The 17,460-nt window shown below is 46.9% G+C and overlaps 1 protein-coding gene across 6 annotated transcripts in view; it reads right to left on the reverse strand.

Annotated features, from left to right (window-relative positions):
* ZC3H18 (zinc finger CCCH-type containing 18) overlaps positions 1 to 17,460 on the reverse strand; it is a 46,703-nt gene that overhangs the window by 10,650 nt on the left and 18,593 nt on the right. For 3 of the 6 annotated variants that reach the window (XM_075765307.1, XM_075765304.1, XM_075765305.1), the window contains 5 exons: positions 16,453 to 16,570; positions 15,020 to 15,318; positions 3,688 to 3,888; positions 2,966 to 3,091; positions 1,306 to 1,407 (listed from right to left, as the gene is read on the reverse strand). In XM_075765307.1, coding sequence (XP_075621422.1) covers positions 1,306 to 1,407; positions 2,966 to 3,091; positions 3,688 to 3,888; positions 15,020 to 15,318; positions 16,453 to 16,570 — 846 coding nt within the window. Of the gene's footprint in view, positions 1 to 1,305; positions 1,408 to 2,965; positions 3,092 to 3,687; positions 3,889 to 15,019; positions 15,319 to 16,443; positions 16,571 to 17,460 lie in introns of all 6 variants that reach the window. The other 3 variants (XM_075765302.1, XM_075765306.1, XM_075765303.1) reach the window with 1 other exon arrangement.

Raw genomic sequence — 17,460 nt, forward strand, 5'->3', positions numbered from 1 at the left:
GGCCCACGTGTGCAAACGTCCCTTGGACCCGTCCCTTGGCTCGCGTTACCCCGCAGAACACTTGGCGGGTAACACCGTTGCAGAGGACCGCTACGCAATGGTTTTGTGACTTTGTCTAGCACCCTCCGCACAAGACGGGAATCGCTTTGGCTCTTCAGCGCTGTCACTTCTGGGCACTCCGGCCTCTGCTCTAATAGCTGGTTACTGCTCAACATCCCCAGCACTGATGTCACGCCTACTATTAACTGGGGAGGTGGCTGTCTGCACACAAAAATAGAGACTGTTAATTCCTTCTCTTGTGCTTAAGAATATCTGCATTCATCCCCTGCAGAACACAGGATTAAGCGCATGCAACATTACGCAGCAAAAACAATCCCTGTGCTAGCGCAGGCTGGTGTCGTGCGTTACCAAACCAGCACTGCAATGTGCGCTATAAGGGTGTAAAGACATCGCTGCAGGCGGAAAGTGTGTCCTTAAAGGGTTGAACCCTCTGAGTTGAAAAGGAGAAAAAAAAAAAAAGGGGGGGGGGCCAAAAAAAAAAAGCAGGTCAGTACGGTAGAAGTGTGGCAAAGGGGATGGTCCGATATTCTGGAGAATTCAGGGGGATTCCCATGGTGTAATTTATTCGCAGGTCACCTTAAAAGAGGTGACATCACTACGGTGTTGTGTCATCCTCTGACATATCCATAATTTACTACGTATTACAGGGGTTTGTGAAATAGCAACTTCAAGCATTTAAAAGAGCAGGAGCGCTGGCATGATCTGCCGAACCAACAGTTTCACAGCTATAGCACTGTTTAAATTTCTCTCCAATATTAACAGTAGATGAACCATCTCTTTACTCTAAGGCTGTCCATTAACAAAAGCTACAGTGGAGGAATGAATTAAACTTTCTTACAGTTCCTGTATACACACATCTGCAAACACAGAATGTTTAAATAGTAAATCATGCATGTGTTTAAACACTCATGTATACATAACGGGGGCCCTGACGTGGTGCTTCGGGTCATGGTTTAGTGATGGAGTTGTTAGCGTGAGGCTAACGGTTGGACTCCATCTTAAGGGTCTTTTCCAACCAAAATGATTCTATATAATACTTACGGATATACTTTCACTTGGATTTAATAAGTGAAAGTGTCATCATTTAATTAAATATGCAAAGCTAAGCATTCTTCTATGTGGGTCATATTTTGCATCTTCTATTTCTTAAACCGCCAACCAGGTCAGAAGGGTCTGACTCAGGAATTAGGCTACTGTTTGGAGCCTCTTCTGCAACGTGTTACCAAAACAGAGACAAAACCTTACCCTTTACCAGCAGGTGGTAACAACTCCCCTTTAGCCTTCGCAAGTGGCTTGTGTGGAGACGGTGTTGGAGAAGGGGAGGGTGAAGATGAGAAGGACCGTGATCTAGAAAGGAAGGAGACATCTCTCAGCTCAGTCTTTGGGACTGCAGAAGGCTTTCCTGGCTTTCCGGGCATTTAACCACCACTCCTTCCTTCGGCTAGTGACTGTATCCCAGGAACTAGTCCCTGTGGGTCTGAGGTTCATATCCAGACTACGCTCAACAAAACTAACTTCTGTCACCAGATCAGTGGTAAAAGTAGAAAATAAAAGGAAAAAAATATGAGTTGGCTGCAAGAGAGGCACTCAGGTACTCTGCACCAACATCTGAGGCTTTCTCAATACTCTCTGTATTCTCTCCTTAGGGAGAATAAGTCTACAGGAAAGTAAGTAGGTTTTTGACTTGCAAGTTCAGCATGATTTGTTTCAATCTGCTTTATGTTCCTGTAACACCTAGTACAGTCCATGATCCTTTACAGAGCAGCAAAAAAAAAAAAAAAATCTGGGAGAAAGACCCAAAAAATACATCTAACTGACTGGGTATCTGTATTTCTGGAGCACAAGGAGAAAAATTAAGCAGAGTATATCAAAGCCAACAGATCAAAGGGGAAGAGCTGTTTCCTAAGATCAGGACTGCCCACAGAGGCAAGCCACTGACACAGCACACCAGAGGCTGGCGTTCAAGTGATTCAAGACTGGAAGTACCCTCCTTGCAGCCTTGTAATTCAGAGAGCCAGATACCTCAGTGACCAGCTTTCTGAAGAACAGTTAGGCACTTGGGTGTTCCTCAGTCTCCTACCTTCAGAGAGGTGTGCTAATCCAAGTGCGTCACCTATGCTTGGCATTGTCCTGCAAGGAACAGAGCCTGAAACGGGGCGGACAGGGGGAGGTCAGCCTGCTCCCCCAGAAACACGTACGTGCTTGCGTTGAGATCAACTCCCACTGAGCCTTTCCTAGGAGAAACTACCTCTCCAAAAGCGACACTGTGCGTTCCCATCAACCGTGTGATCGACACTGTGTATCTGTGCGATTCCAGCTCTGAAGCGGTGCCTATCTAGGGAGCCAGTTCTCCTACTATGCATATTCCAGACTTGGGAAACTGTCTGCAGGGGCAAGGAAGTGGCAGAGTAATAACCATGCCTCTGTTTAATCAGCACGGAACACTGAATTGCTACTTTGAAGTGTCAGGACTATCACAAGACACAACTGCATGGACTGCTTTAATAAATAAATGTGATTTGCCTCTTTAAATAGAAATTCCAGTGCAACAGAAGAGAGATGCCAGTAACTTCTTCCAATCACGAAATGCAAATGATGGCAACATTAATCTCAGCCAGGCTCCTACAGCCGCTCAGCTACCACAGACATGGGAAACAGCCCAGCCACAACAGCACGGTGCTCGTGGGTGGGGGGACTGGGGAGAGGAGGGGGTGGCTGACACATCTGCTTCTTTCAACTACCAAACCAGCAGCCTGCCTTGCAGTCCATCGTACTTCCCTCACTTAGGAAAGCAGTTTGAATGTTTTATTGCAAGAATTGGCTATTTGCTTTTAAGTAGTAGCAAAAGTAGCTGTTAGCAAGCGTTTGGAAAACACCATTCCTTTCAAAGCCAAGGAGCCATTACCTGGACCTGCTGCCTGAGAAAGAGCTGTGTCTTGAAGAGCGACTAGAGTAAGAGCTGTAAGAAGATGATCTGGAACGAGATCGCGAGGAACCTGAACCAGAATAGGTGGATGAACGAGAAGAGGACCTGAAAGAAAAATATTAAAAATTCAGCATCTCTTGAGAAGTCCTCTGGGACCAAGGTCTTGCTTCCAGTACACTCTTCCCAAGTTCTCAAACACTGCTTCAAAAATTACCTGCCTTCTCTTTGGTGGCAGGTCAGGACTATATCCTCTCCTCAGTTCCTATCCCCTCCAGTCCCCTCCTCTTTTAGAGAGGATCCTGTTGTTGGCTAGCCCCCCTTGTGCCCTTGAATAGCCCTCTCCTCCTTTAGCTAATGGCTTTCCATCCCTTTTTGAGAACCCCTTCCACACAATTTTTACGCCTTTTCACCTCACAATCCCCTGACAGGTTGGGTCACAGAGGAATGAGAAAACAGAAAAAAAAATCTCAGGTGCAGTGATCCCGGCAAGAAAAGCTATCTACTTCAGGAGGACTTTGGTTTTTAGATCCGTATCTTCAATTCAGCGTGTTCCTCATTCCTCTCCAATACTTTTTCCTCCCCTCTTTTCAGGAGCTTCAAGTTCAAGCATTTAAAGAAAATGGATACAGCTTATGCCTCAACTCTCCTAGATTCAGGGCTCTTCTTTCTGAAAACTGTTTTTTTACCTCGCACGTGCTCACCTTGAAGAGCCAGAAGCAGATGCTGAAGAAGCAGAAGTTTTTCGGCGCCTACGTGCACGGCTGGGAGAGACAGAGACACCGAGTTTCTTTTTGGGGGACTTGGATCGGCGCCAGGGGTCCTTCCATTCATCTGCTCTCTTCGACTGAGTGGTGGTAATTGTGGTTGCCTCCTTCTCCTTCTTTGGTGGTTCAGGCTGACGGCTGGAAAACAAAGAGGAATTAAGGGGATGGGATTTTTTTTTTTTTTTTATAAATATAGTAAGGTTAATGAAAAACACAGGACCAGGAGAACATCTCAGAAATTCATCCTTCATACCAGCTCTTAACCTCCACTGCAGGACAGTCAACATCGTTTTGGGGTGATGAGGTGTTAGAACAGCTATCATTTTGCAAATCAGTGACTGCGAGCCCTTCAAAGCAGCAGTACCTGCAAGTTTTGTGAACTATTCTGTCATGCTGACCAAGCAGTGACCTGCCAGCCAATTTCAGCTTTGGCTTTTGGCCTCCAAGGATCAGAAACAAGCATGTGCAAGAGGGACGGGGAAACCTGGTTCTTCCTGTGCCAAGCAGAGCTGGACCAACCCAAACCTGGCGGGCAGAGACCCCAGGGCAATGAAAACACTAATCAGAGCTAGACTAAGGACAGACTTTGAGCGCGCATCTCGAACACCTCCTCGGCACAGCGAACTGCTGGAAACAACCAGCAGGCACCGAGAGAAGAGATTCAGCCTGAATTACTCTCCTACAGTTCCCTTATCAGAACATCACCTGGGACTGTGTCACAAGCCTTACCACAGCCATTGATCTGTTTTTACCCTTACAAAGGGGACGGTTACCTCATCAGCCGAGCATAAAGCAGTGCATAATGGCGGTTTTATCACCTTATTATTCTCTAGGTGCTTATAAACACCATCGAACACATGCTCTCCTGTTGTTGATAACCATGAGGATGTCTGGCTAGATACCCTCCATCTCCTCCCTTCCCTTTTAAGGGCTCTACCTGCATTTCCCCTTTTTCTTTGGCTCTCCGGGCTTCCCTTCTCCACAACCCTCTGAAAATAATTCAGTGCTAACTTTTCAGCATCTGCACCAGATAGCTCCTTAAGTACCCCAGACCGAGTTTCTTCAGGCCCAGACTTTATTACCTTTCTTATCTGCGGGTGATTTAACTTGGGATTTTTCCTCGCCCTTACTCTAAGCTGCACCTGACTGTTCAATTACCCGCTCACAACCTTCTCCCTCGGGTTTTAGGCAAAGTTTGTGCTTGCTTAAAGGTTTATGAAGTCTGTCGCGCTCATCAAATTACCAGTACAATGATGCGTTTATTCCTTTTCTCAAGATAATGAACCCTCTCCAAGAATTTGGGGGAGGAAAGGCACCTTCCATGGCTGGGTTCAGCCAGTACCACCCCATTAGTCACACGACCGAAGCAACCACTCCCCACGCAACTTCCTCTACCTTTTTGCGATAAAAAAAGCAACCTCCAAGTTTTCTAATAATTCTATAGACTGCATTTCTTGCCACAACACTTTTTCAACAGACGAGATAATTAAAGCTCTTTGTTAGAAGCTTGTTCTGCCCTTTGAAGGCTTCACTAGTCACTTAGAAGTCTCATCTCCTCCTTGCTTGGCAATATTAAAACACTCTCACCACAGGTAAAACTCCTACTCTCACCTCTTCCCCGACTCCAGAACTTGTATACACCGACTTTAAAATCCAGCGCAGCATCCTCCTCTTTCCCTATCTTTGCTGATATAACTACAGTAATTTTATAATTTGTCCCACATCTGTCTTGGTATATACGGAATTTTATGGGAGGGGAAACTCTTCTTTCAGGTTCTCTCTCCCGCACCTCTCATTCCAGCTTCAGAAGAGGACGCTTACGCATTTAGCACACAAAATTGCTGACTGCCTAGTAAGAGAGTCCCAAGCAGGGTTACGGCTCAGCATTATTCACCAGCATCTTCATTTAGCATCATCACCCTTTCCAGTGCTGCTCTAACGTACGCTATTTAACACAGCACGTGCTATTTGCAGTGGGTTGGTCTAGTTTGCCATACTATACCCACAACTGTATCTGAGTATTTAATCATGGAGGAAGACCACGACTCTGAATATGGGGTTGAGATAGACTGGACCTATTATTTATACTCTGATCACACTAAATAGTCGTAGCTGGGTCAAACTCTCATTCCAGCAGATGTAGTACAAACTCATTTTGAAACCATCTTGACCTCTGGAGTATTTTCAAAGCAACTAAGTGCAAAGCAGGAAGGAGGAGGAGGTTGGGAACAGCCTACACGCCTTGTATCAAGCGGCAGAAAGGAGGAGGAGGAGAACACCATGCGAGGATGCTCCCAATGCCGCTAGACCATGTTCCGCTCTGAGGGACCACAGTGTGCGTGCTTTGGGAGGCGCAGGTGGGCAGAGAGGCAGCACCCGTCTCAAGACCTGGATAATACCTGCCGAGAAGCTTCTCACTGCAGCGTCCAAGGTGACAAACGTGAAAGTCAACAACTAAGGAACAACCTTGCCCTTCTCCAGGCTTAACTCTCTCCTGAAATAGCTTTCAGAAAGAAAAGTCTCCTACAGAATTTATTCTCGCTCTCTCAAAAAAAACCCACTTGCCCACATTCACATCCAACAGCAGCACATCCCGGGAGCTGGACCTGAGCTCCGACCCCACATGGGAACAACTTACAGCGACCTCCACAGCTCGGGCGCGAGCTTGGAGCAAAGATGACTGTGAAAGCAAATCTCATTACTTACACCTATTACCTGGTTTGATGCAATTCTCTCTGGATGAAGTCACTTTCTGGAGGAAAGGTTTTTTCCCCAGGAAAACCACAACAGAAAGCCTCATTTCTGGATATGCTTTGGCTTTTTGACTCAGCAGTAAATACATTACCATACTATAGCCAAGAAAGAAAGATGATGCTCATGTCAGGACATTTTCAAAGTCTTTCCTCAAGAGTTACCTGCGTGGCCAACACGTAGCATCACCAAATAAACTTGTTCAACTTAATATGAGGGACTGGTATCTGATGCCACTTGGCTCGTCTCTTCCAGTGGAATTTAGGAGTCAGAATTGAAAGTAAGCCGGAGTAACTGCCAAGATCCTCACCATCTGCCTTAGACTAACATCTCAATTACTGCCTGTACGAGTTTCACCGAAGAGATTATTAGAAGCTAGCAGCCCAGGAAACAGTCAGCATTTCAATCAAATTTATTCCCGCGTACTGATACCGCATGGTTGCTGGGATGAAAGTGGAGGAAGCCGTAAGGCTTGCAGAGGAAAGCCTGCTGAGAAGAGGCAGCCGGCCTGTGGCTCCCAGCCCAGATCAGGCAGGAGGGCTGCCCAGAGCTACTCCAAGTATGATACAGCTGCTCCTGGTGCTGCACTGCTAGGTGGGTTGAGCGATGTATTTGATCCTGACAAGGGGGAGGCTTTCTCCTTGCTTGCACTCCCATGACCAGGTAATTTTTCCCTTCCCATCTTGTGCTGGATCTGGTGCTCATTGGAGCTCTCCGTGTACCAACTCAACATCTTCATTCAACAAGGAGGGGGAAAAAAAAATAAAAAAGCAGTTTATCACTGGGTCAGCGAGTCCAACCAGCCCATGGCAGAGCTTGAACAACTGAGAGCTGACCCACAGCGAACAGGGGAGCGAAGGAGAGAAGCAGCTTGGCTGCTGCGGGGTGGTTCAGCCATGAGATCAGCTCACAGCACTTTCTACGAGTTCATCCTCAGCCCAGCACAATTCCCCAGGCTGCTGCAGGCAAACCTAATGCACTTCGGAACAGAGCGCAGCTGGCAAGTCATATGCTACTAAAGCCCACGTGTGAATCCCGGTCTCTTTTTTCACCAAGTTCCCATTTTTAGGAAACATTTCAAATCTTTGAGAATTAGCTCCCTAATTAGGTAAGCCTATGCCACAAGGTTTTTAAAAAAAATAAGATTACAGAGGGAGCAAGAGATTGACAAGACGGACTGATCAAAAGCAGCTTAATTTCCTTCCAGAGCCCCGAGAAGCAGCATCCTGCATCACCAGGGCACGAGCAAGGTCTGCAGAGCTTAGCTATTTCCGAAGCCCATTTTAACCTTAAAATAACTAAATACTTTATTTTCCAGAACGAACACGTTATTGCGTATTTGGCTGGAATTTAATTACAGCAATCAAGCGGAGAACTGAAGCTGAACGTGGCTTTGGCAATGAGAGGAGGAACAAAGGCAGCTCCAGCTGGCAATGCAAACCACAGTGTAGGTCAGCCAGCTCCCGACCGCACGCGCTCCGGCTCCCAAATAAGCCCCGCTTGAAGCACGTCACTGAATTCGACAAGAATTTGGAGGGGGGATGGGGGGGGGGGGAAGGAGAAGCAGAGCCGCACGGCTCAAGTTTTCCTCCTCATGTATTATGCAAATGACATCGAAGCATTTCTAATCTTGGAGGGGAAAATAAGCTTCCTGGGGAAAGTGCTTCCTTCCTTCCCCCTCCCTGTGGGACATGGCTCCCACAGGTAACGCAAACCTTATCACCCAAGGTCACCCGTGACGTCAGCCTGACTCCAGGGCTACTGTTTTGGCCGGCAGTTACAGCTCAATTTTCTGAAAGAGGAAAGTCCACTGATGATTTAAAGGCCTTTTCGTTTTCTTGCAGGAAAGCAAGCGTTACATCAGCAGCACCGGCATGAGTTTTCCTTCGGTGTCAGTGGAATTTTCCAGAGGAAGCAGACTCGAGGAACGACGGGAGTCATGTGCCAAGGCAGTTGTGAAGGGACCTACAATTGCGGCAAAATAAATTCCCGCAGTGTGCAAGCACATGGGAAGATTTTTTTTCCGTCTTGGCACAATAAAGTCACTTGTGTGGATAGAGAGGGACAACAGCTCCCAAAAGCCACCTACGTGCAGCTACGATGGGAAACGCTGAACCTTGGAGCTGGTGCTAATTGATCTTGGTGAAATATTAGCAAAGGATATGCTTTTCTCAAGATGTTTCGATCTAAAGCAGAGTTATCAGTCATGTAAAAAAAAAAAAAGAAAAAAGAAAGAAAAGATTTCTTCAAAGCCTGATGGGGAGAGGCTTTGAAATTAAATAGTGGAGATACAATCTGAACCTACAGTATGAAATCATCACAGCAGGTAGCTAAACATATCTGAGATGTGATCTGCCCTAAGGGCTGAGCATTTGATGCCTTGAGAGCCTCCTCTAAAGGAGAGGTACCCACGTGCAGCGATTCTGCCCCAGTCCTCGCAATGTTTTAATAAAATCCAGTGTGGGAAATCTCTCCAGTAATTCCATCTCTGAAATGCCAAAGAAAAACACATTCCTTGAGATCCACATCTGAGTCACTCGACGCTCTTCATCTTGATTTAGGGTTACGAAACCCTTCTCCTTTTACTGTGGAAGTGGAGGCAGAACCTCAAGAACCATGAAGACTAACAAAATCTCCAGTCAACAGAAATGCTTTGGGGAGGAGAACGTTGAAAAGTTTTGCTGATTTGGTTCGCAGAGAGATTTTATTATCGCTAACTTCCCAAATGAAATGGGAGTAGAAATGAAAACAAAGCTGTCTAGCCAGGTTCCATTGCTCCAGCTGGAAGATGCACCACAAAATATGGGGATGTAAACAAGTTATTATAATGTTTATCACCACAGTGTTACCATACAGGGCACTCCACTATGAGTCTGAAGAACCACAGAGCGGTACGGGGCACGTTCTGTACGCAGGGAGAAGGGAAACGCTCTTCTGAGCAGTGCTCTTGGTGTAGCACTAAAGGCGGCATGGCAGACCTGGTGTGTGCAGGAGGAACAGAGGTCCAGCTCCAGCTGGTAAACCTTGTTTCAGCCTGGGAAACCCAACGGCCCAGGGCCATTTGCTTCTCTTAACTCGCTGCACTCCAAGACGACGCCCAAGAAAGGTGCGGACACCTGGAGAGCAGACTTATGCCTCCTGACGGAGGCTGCTTTCCCCCCCCAGTAACTTCTCAGGGATGTAAGACTAATTCAGAGCGCTCCAAGGTCTTACCGATGCCCGACTCGAAACCAGGAGCAGCACGCAGTTGTCTATCCTGCCTGCTCCTCCTCCTGTGGCAGGACAAACAGGAACAAATGAAGGATTTCTTTTAAGAAATAGCCGACATTTCCAGAAGGAAAACTTAGAGAAGACAAAATCCACCAGCCTACCGCACCACCTTTATACAACGGGCTGAGGTGCTATTAGTAAGCCCACCAAAACACCTAGCTCTATTTGAGCAACAGCTGCTTTCATGGAGTCCCTACACTCAAAAAACAGGGAGCAGATCCAGCCAGGGGCACGGGGAGACCGCCAGAAGCTGTCGGGAAAGGTGACAACGACCCAGGAACACTTAGAATTACAGATTCTTCCAAAAAAACGAGTTCAGGCAGTTTGCAATCACACACACACAATCATGAATCACTCCATTTGCATTCCCTTACTTTTGCCACTCCTTTATCTAATCGACCTCATTCCAACACTTTCTAACTCACAAGCCCTGGGTAACCTGCATTCACTGATTTTTAGACTCCAGGTTATCCTGTTCATTAACGCGCTCACCCCAGAGATTAACAACAAACTATTACAAAGTCAACTTGAACAACTAACTCAAGGGTGAGCTCTGCCGAGGGAACACGTCACCTTTTGTCCCAGGGTCTGCAGCATTACATAGCATCTCACAACTGAGGGCTACTGCCACCTCAGCAGAAGCTGGAAAGAAGCACAATGATCCTTGCTGGAAGGGTTTTAACAAAGGATTTATGATTCGCTACAGAATAGCTGCCCTTTCTGACATTGCTTTAAATTTTACAGTGTTCCTACCTGCAGGTGTTATTTTTATTTTTTAATGGCTGCATAAGTGCACTCCATCAATAGTCTTTAGAGCAGCTGAAGAAAATTTCCTTCCAAAAAAAAGCGTTGCGTGTGCGATAATCACAGGATGGTTCACCGGGACACTGCTGCTGCCTGGCACCTTTGGACCTGCTGTCAACCTCCTGCCCAGCCTCTGGGATATCTCAGGACAACAGCCGCCGCCTCCTCACCCCACCCGGCACCAGCACCCCGCAGATTTTGGGGCTCGTATCATGGGCCCTGACCAAACTCGTCTGCATGGAAATAGCTTTGAGGTCAGACTTCAGGACAAACTTCCCAGAGAACTGGAGACGACAAGTTTCTCATCCGAAGGTTTGTTTTGCTATGCTGCTTCTCACCAGGGACCCCAGCATCCCTGGCAGAGGAAACCCAGGTGGGAAAGGAACCAATGCCCACCTCACGGACCCACGGCACGGGATCGCTGCTGCTTCTTCTTCTTCTTCCTCCTCACTTGGTCGACAACCACCCAGCACTACCCCAGTCAACAGGGCAGCAATAGTGAGGCTGCTGCCCTCCCCAGTGGGTCCAGTTCCTCCACGTCCCTCAGCACTTTGGGAATACAACCGCTAACAGGTCCCATGAGACTAACTGCATCGCTTCACGCCCTCCTGAAACAACCAGATTCGTTTGGACGATGGTGGGATAAAGACCTGCGCAACAATAGGAGGATTAAAGCAAATTGCTGTTTCTATGTGCAAAACCAGCTAAAGGCCAGCAGACTGGGTAAGAACATCTTGTACTGCTCTAAGTCTCTTCAAATAAAGTATTTCATGCCACTTTATCCCTGAAATGACTTGCACAACAGTCAGCTACACTGGCAAGATAGAGATACAAAGCAGAAATTTTGCACTCAGCAAAATCAGTCACAGCCTGGGGCATCAGAACTCGTTCTGGAGATGGGGAGCACAAGGACAGACAGCCAAGTTATCCCTCTAATTGATCACAGAGTGTCCGGGCTTGTTTAAGTGTTCGATGCCTGAGGAGGGAGGAGAAGGAGGGGGAGGAACAATTTTACTAGCATTGCAATCTCAGATTATAAACTTCTTGGAGTGCTCATCTTAAGCTTGGGAAAAAAAAAACCCAACCAACCTAAACCAAAGCATAAAGCAGCAATTCCACACGCCTTCAAACGAAGGCCAATCCACGTGTGACAACCCTACTTGAAGCCCAAACACTGCAGCCTCCTCTTTTAAAAGGTTCAAGGAGAAACACTTGCCACCGAGTCCGTTAGGGTTGACAATCCTCCTCATCTGTAGCAAGCAGTGATGCCAGGAAGTCCTCTGGCTTCTCTGTGTTATTAGCCTTAACTGCTCTGCTGCTGTTTACAGACCAGCTTAAACCTTCCTGCTTTCAATATAATGGAAAGGGAATTTGTTTTCATGTCTCTGGCTATTAGCTTTTCGAGTTTTCTTTCATCTCTTTCGACCCTGCATTCTGTACGTCAGTTTTTTTCCTTCCTCCAGCCTCTACTTGAGGGAGCTCTTACGCTGATGGACAGACTGGCATCTACCTGTAATTACAGACATCCTCAGCTCTGCCTTTGGCAAAGCTCCTCGCGGGTTGCACAACCGCTGTAGAGCAGTTCTCCGATCTCTCCAGCTCATTAGTAAGGGAATAGCAGGGCCGCGTGGGCTCCGGCTGGAAGCGGCACTGCCTTTGGTGCAGGAATGTTAACGGGCAGCTGCCTGCAGCCCGGTGTGAGCCAGCCCCCATCGCTGCATGACGCCTGGAAAGGCCGGACTTGCCAAAAGCTGGGATCAAGCAATTAGGGAAAGCCCGGAGTCTATAAATAGACCTGCAGGTGAGCGCTACGTCACTATCGTGCATCCTGCTGCCCAGGAAGCACGAAGCAATCACAAGCATTTTACGCATTAAACAAACTCGGGAGCTGTTTGATCCTAAGGTGCCAAACCTGACCCTCTGCAGCACAGCACGAAGGTATTTGGAGAAAAGGTGAGACGGCTCGAACCGCGGCATTGCCACGAGGAAGTTTGGAGCCTGTCAAAAAGGTTACGTGGGACAAAGCGGCACTGCCCAGAGCCAAGTCACACTGTAAGCGTGATGGGAAACACAAACTGCTGGATAAGGGGTGTCTTCTCCAAGGGAAAAGAAGTTGCATTACGCTGTGTTAAAAAACACTCTGTTAAAAAACTTTTTAAAAACTTATTTCTGCAGTTTTATTTTCTCTGCGAACATCCGCACACCTGTAAGTGCTGTAGTATAAGGGTGTTTGTGTTGACGCAGGTTTCAAGAGTGGGAACTGAAGTCCCATGAAGCGCACTTGGGAGAGCTGCCTTCAACAACGTAAGGTTTCGGGTTTACTGGCAAGTACTCCCGTTAATTCCACTCTCCTCTAAGAGGAGATACTGTGTGTAGGTGCTGACCTAAGATTTTTTTTTTAAATTTTTTTTTTTTTGAGATTTTAACACTTTCTGCTCAGCACTAGCTGAGTAAACAACACAAAAATGATAAATGCTTCTTGCCACCAGCTCTTAAAGCCCAGCACAAATGAAGCCAAAAGCCAGCCCTGCTTGTACAGGACAAGACTGAGGATACTTCGAACGATAGATTCTCTACGATCCACTTCTAGAAAGAATAGCAGACTTAAAACAAAAAAGCAAAGAGGTATATCGAGCACTATTTTTAATTTACCAAGGCTCCTCTTAAGAAGTCTGCATTGGAGATCCAAGAGGCATCCACAGCTCCCTTAAGCGGTGTTTATGCCAGGAGTGAAGCAGGGGACCTGTATCCACAAAGCACGTAACATCACGAACCCCATAAATCCCATCTGTCGGCTCACCCAGATGGTTACATGGGGCAAGATGGCTCCAAGATTGGTGAGCACGGCCACAGCTCCTACCCAGCAAATCCCGGGCAGCACTAAGAGCGAAAGCTCTCCCACAGAGCCCTGCCCCATGCCTCAGCACGAAGGTCAAGGGAAGGAGCAACCAGCTCCACACAGCCGTCCTGGTCAGGGTGACTGTCGATGACTAATACCTCGAGCTGCCAATCAGCTGATGTCACTTTCGTCATCGTCATCATCATCACATGGTTCTGGACAGCAAGATCTCTTCCATCACTAACCCAATGAGAGCACAAACCAAGATCAAATGTGGTAATTAAGGTGCACAAATTAGGGTTGTAAGTGAAGATTATAATTAAATGTACTATGTAATTAAATGTATTCCTATAACCACTCTGACACTGCTACTGCACCAAAGCACTCACAAGACACCTTCAAACTCTTCTGAAAGTGTCATCATCAAAAATCAGCTTTCCTTCCAGCAATGCAACTAAAAATTCCGGGTCAGATTCAAGACTAAACCCTGCTCCCACTTGAAACCACACAATTCCACATGGCACCTCATTCCAGGCGTTCTTAGCCCCGTTAAAACACTCTCTTCCTCATGCTCCTGATGTTTCACACCTTTCTCTAATGCTCAAGAAACAACACAGACATCAGGCAGAAGGAAAAGCTCCAGTACGTCTTGGGAAACAGCTTCCCTGCACCCCTTTTTGCCCCAACACACACACACGCTTGTGTGTCCACACGTTCCTCAACACACTGCTGGAAGGCTCCATCTGCCAGGAGTTTCCAAGACACTGACACTGCTCATCAGCTTTCCTGGAGATGTCCTTCAGCAGGAAATTTGATACTTCTCTCCGATTCTGAACGGAAAGGCGTTGTGACATTACAAATTCCCATAAGACAAGTTCTACATTCAGCTGTGATATTTATACAGTGCTTTACAAATATGCCTCATGCACAGTATGCTGGTAAGTCACGGTACCTAAATAACTGACAGAGAAACAAAATAGGATTCACTCTTGAAATACCTAGACTTTTAGCCTGTCTGGTTCAATTTTCTCTTTCACACAGGTCAGAACCAGGATTTTCAGAAAAAAAAACAGGCAGAGGCAAAAAACCCCTGACTCTGCACTGCAATTCCACCCTAACACCTAGCAGGTACTCATTTCAAGGCATTCAATGCCTTTACCTTTTCTAGCCCCTTTTAGAGGCTTTACTTAATAAATAACCAGATACTTTTGCTATGCACAAATTCCCAAACCAGCCCTGGTTCTTGTCCCCACCATGTGCAGCACTCTCTCGGGACCGCGGACTCAGCTAACCTCCCGAGACGTACTCTAGCCTCAAGGGAACAGAGACAAGCTGAACATCTCCGTACCTACAGGCCACAGCAGAGATGCTCTCCTCCTTTCACAGTCAGGTTACGCACACTGGGTTCTCACTGATGTTTTAGCTCCACTTAGTGGCCAGCAAGGCTCATTTAAGGCATTGCCTTCCTCTTGAAACTACAGCTTTACTCAAGAGCTGCGGACAATCGGGATTTTCTCCACTCTGATCGGCGTGAGCCTGGTTTGTGATCCACAGCTAAAACAACGTCAACTGAAACATCAAGTTGGAATTCCAGAAAACGCTTACCTTGGTAGCAGCGGGGACCGAGGCTTTGGTTTTTCTTTTTCCTTTTCACGTTCCCTGTCCCTGTCCCGGTCTCGGTCTCTGTCCCGGTCCCTGTGCTGCCTGTCTTTTTCATCTCTCTTCACTCGTTCTCTCTCACGTTCCCACTCTTCTTTCCGCCGCTGGCGTTCCTTGTCGCGCTCCCGTTCCCTTTCTCGTTCTCGCTCCCGCTGGCGCCGCTCCCGTTCCCGCTCTCGCTCCCTCTCGCGTTCCCTTTCTCGTTGCCTGTTCTCTCTTTCCCTTTCCCGTTCTCGCTCTCTTTCCTTTAAAAAGAAAAGAGAAATCATCGTGACACTGCGGTAGCATCTCCTAACAAAGCAGGTAGCAAGGTTTCAAAGTCTTGGACCTCAAGCAATCACATGTGCTCTCCCACGTTAGAAAAGTATTGAGATAAATAATCTGGAGCTTGCTGGCCATCACCGTTTGCTGAGCAGGCTGAAAGTGGAGGGGAACAAAACACTGCATCACATTCATCACAGTTGTAATTTTTCAAAAGACAACAGTCAAAGATCAGTTTGGCTTATTATGCTTATTAAATAAATATACTGATGTTTACAAGTATTTATTCTCATTGCTAATCATGTTTATAACAAGCTAATTAACTTTACAAACAAGCACCATGAAAATAATTGATGGCGCATCATGCGCAACAATAGCAAGGACGGGCTTCTGTTTATGCATTGCTTCTGTACAACAGCAAGGTCTTACAGCAGAAGGAAAGCTACTTTTCAAAGGATTTGACGAATACCGCTGAAAAGCTCCCCACCAAGCAAGATTTATTATTTTTGCCACTACTCTCGAGGCAAAAGGAATCGGGGGGGAAAGGGTTCAATAAGCTCTACACCTTACAGCAGTGTGACACCAACCAACCGCATCTGGGATTTTAGCAACCGGCTGGGCGCTTTCCTCGTCTGACTCAATCAACTAACGTGCAACTCCACCAGCGGTGGACAGTCATGCCGGAGCCTCCGTCTGTACACAAAGCACGCCTGCCCAAATCTAATCCTTTCCATCTGTCCCAGTAACTAACAAGTAAACTGTTCCTCAGGTTATTTCCTGGAAACTCCCTCCCTCTCCGTTTCCAAGAATGGCTGCAGACGTACACAGAAGCACTGCACGACCGCCTGGCACACAGAGGAGCAGCCAGCGCACGTGAAGAGGAACTGTCCTCCCGTCTCAGACACGCTTTTGCCTTCATCGCACTGATACAGAGCATCCTCCCATCCCTGCACCTACTGTATTCTGTGCGGTAATTAAGACAAGATTTAACTATTTGCAAGATTAAGCATCTTGAACGTACGTGAAAAGTCCCGTTTCAACCACTGCACTGGAAGCACCAGAAGTACCTGGAAGAAAGTTGAAAGGAAAAGCGCGGAAAGGGGTATTACCTTACTTACTCTGTAGTTACGGTATGGATCTGGGTCTGTATACTGAACCCTGAAATTCTCATACTGCCCACCACGCCAGAACCGTTCTATTTCATAGTCATAATAGGGATCTGTATAGGGATCAAGCCTACAATGAAAAACAGGGAAGGTTAGAAAGGGAAATATCACCTTGTCGCCATACAGAAACACTACGTATTCTAGGTCAGGTTTAGTCACTGTGCACTGACAAGAAAAAACATGTTCAACGGAGTGCGACCGTACAAAGTGGTTTATTTTCTACATACCCCAGACAGACAGAAACAGTCTTTTTTAAGTGAAGCTTATCAGAGAAAAGCACAAACCTTTCTTGATAAACACAACAAAAAGAATGCTACGAACCAAATTCAGCCTTCAAATCAATGTGGTAAAAATGCAGAAACACCGATTGCTTTTTACAGCCACTTCAAATGTACGCAAATGTAACAGAACATGTTTTGCCTCATTGATTTAGAGCTGCGCTTTCTGTCCATGCACACACAGCTAATCTCACGCACCCTCACATCGGAAGTGGAACGGATCGTGATGTCCTGCTCCCCTGCCACCAGAGGTGAGGGGTGCATCCCAGCACCGCCGGCACAGGACACTGGGAGAAGCTAAGTTTCGGGGACAGGCCAGCAACGCTCTGCCCTTACACCTGGAATTACTCCATGCAATGACGGAAACCGCATCCGCAGCTGATATTCTCCAGTGGAAAACAGGTGCTGGCCCTCCAGCACGCACATGGCACACCTTGCTCAACTGCAAAACTGTAATAATTATTTTTGGGGAGGAAAAGGATCTAAACCCCACCCTCCTTAAATCTGCAAGGTTTCCTCCGTTCGATGATTTCTATTAACATTATTAGATGTTTTTAATTCACATCCTCAACACTATCCCATCCCTGCCAGCTACCTGGGACTGAAAATATCAGATCTGCTGTAAAGATGGGGAGGTGGGTACAGGAAACAAGAAACTTCCAGGGCCACAGAGGAATCAGTG

The sequence above is a fragment of the Balearica regulorum genome, chromosome 13, assembly GCF_011004875.1.
Source record: "Balearica regulorum gibbericeps isolate bBalReg1 chromosome 13, bBalReg1.pri, whole genome shotgun sequence".
Taxonomy (NCBI): domain Eukaryota; kingdom Metazoa; phylum Chordata; class Aves; order Gruiformes; family Gruidae; genus Balearica; species Balearica regulorum.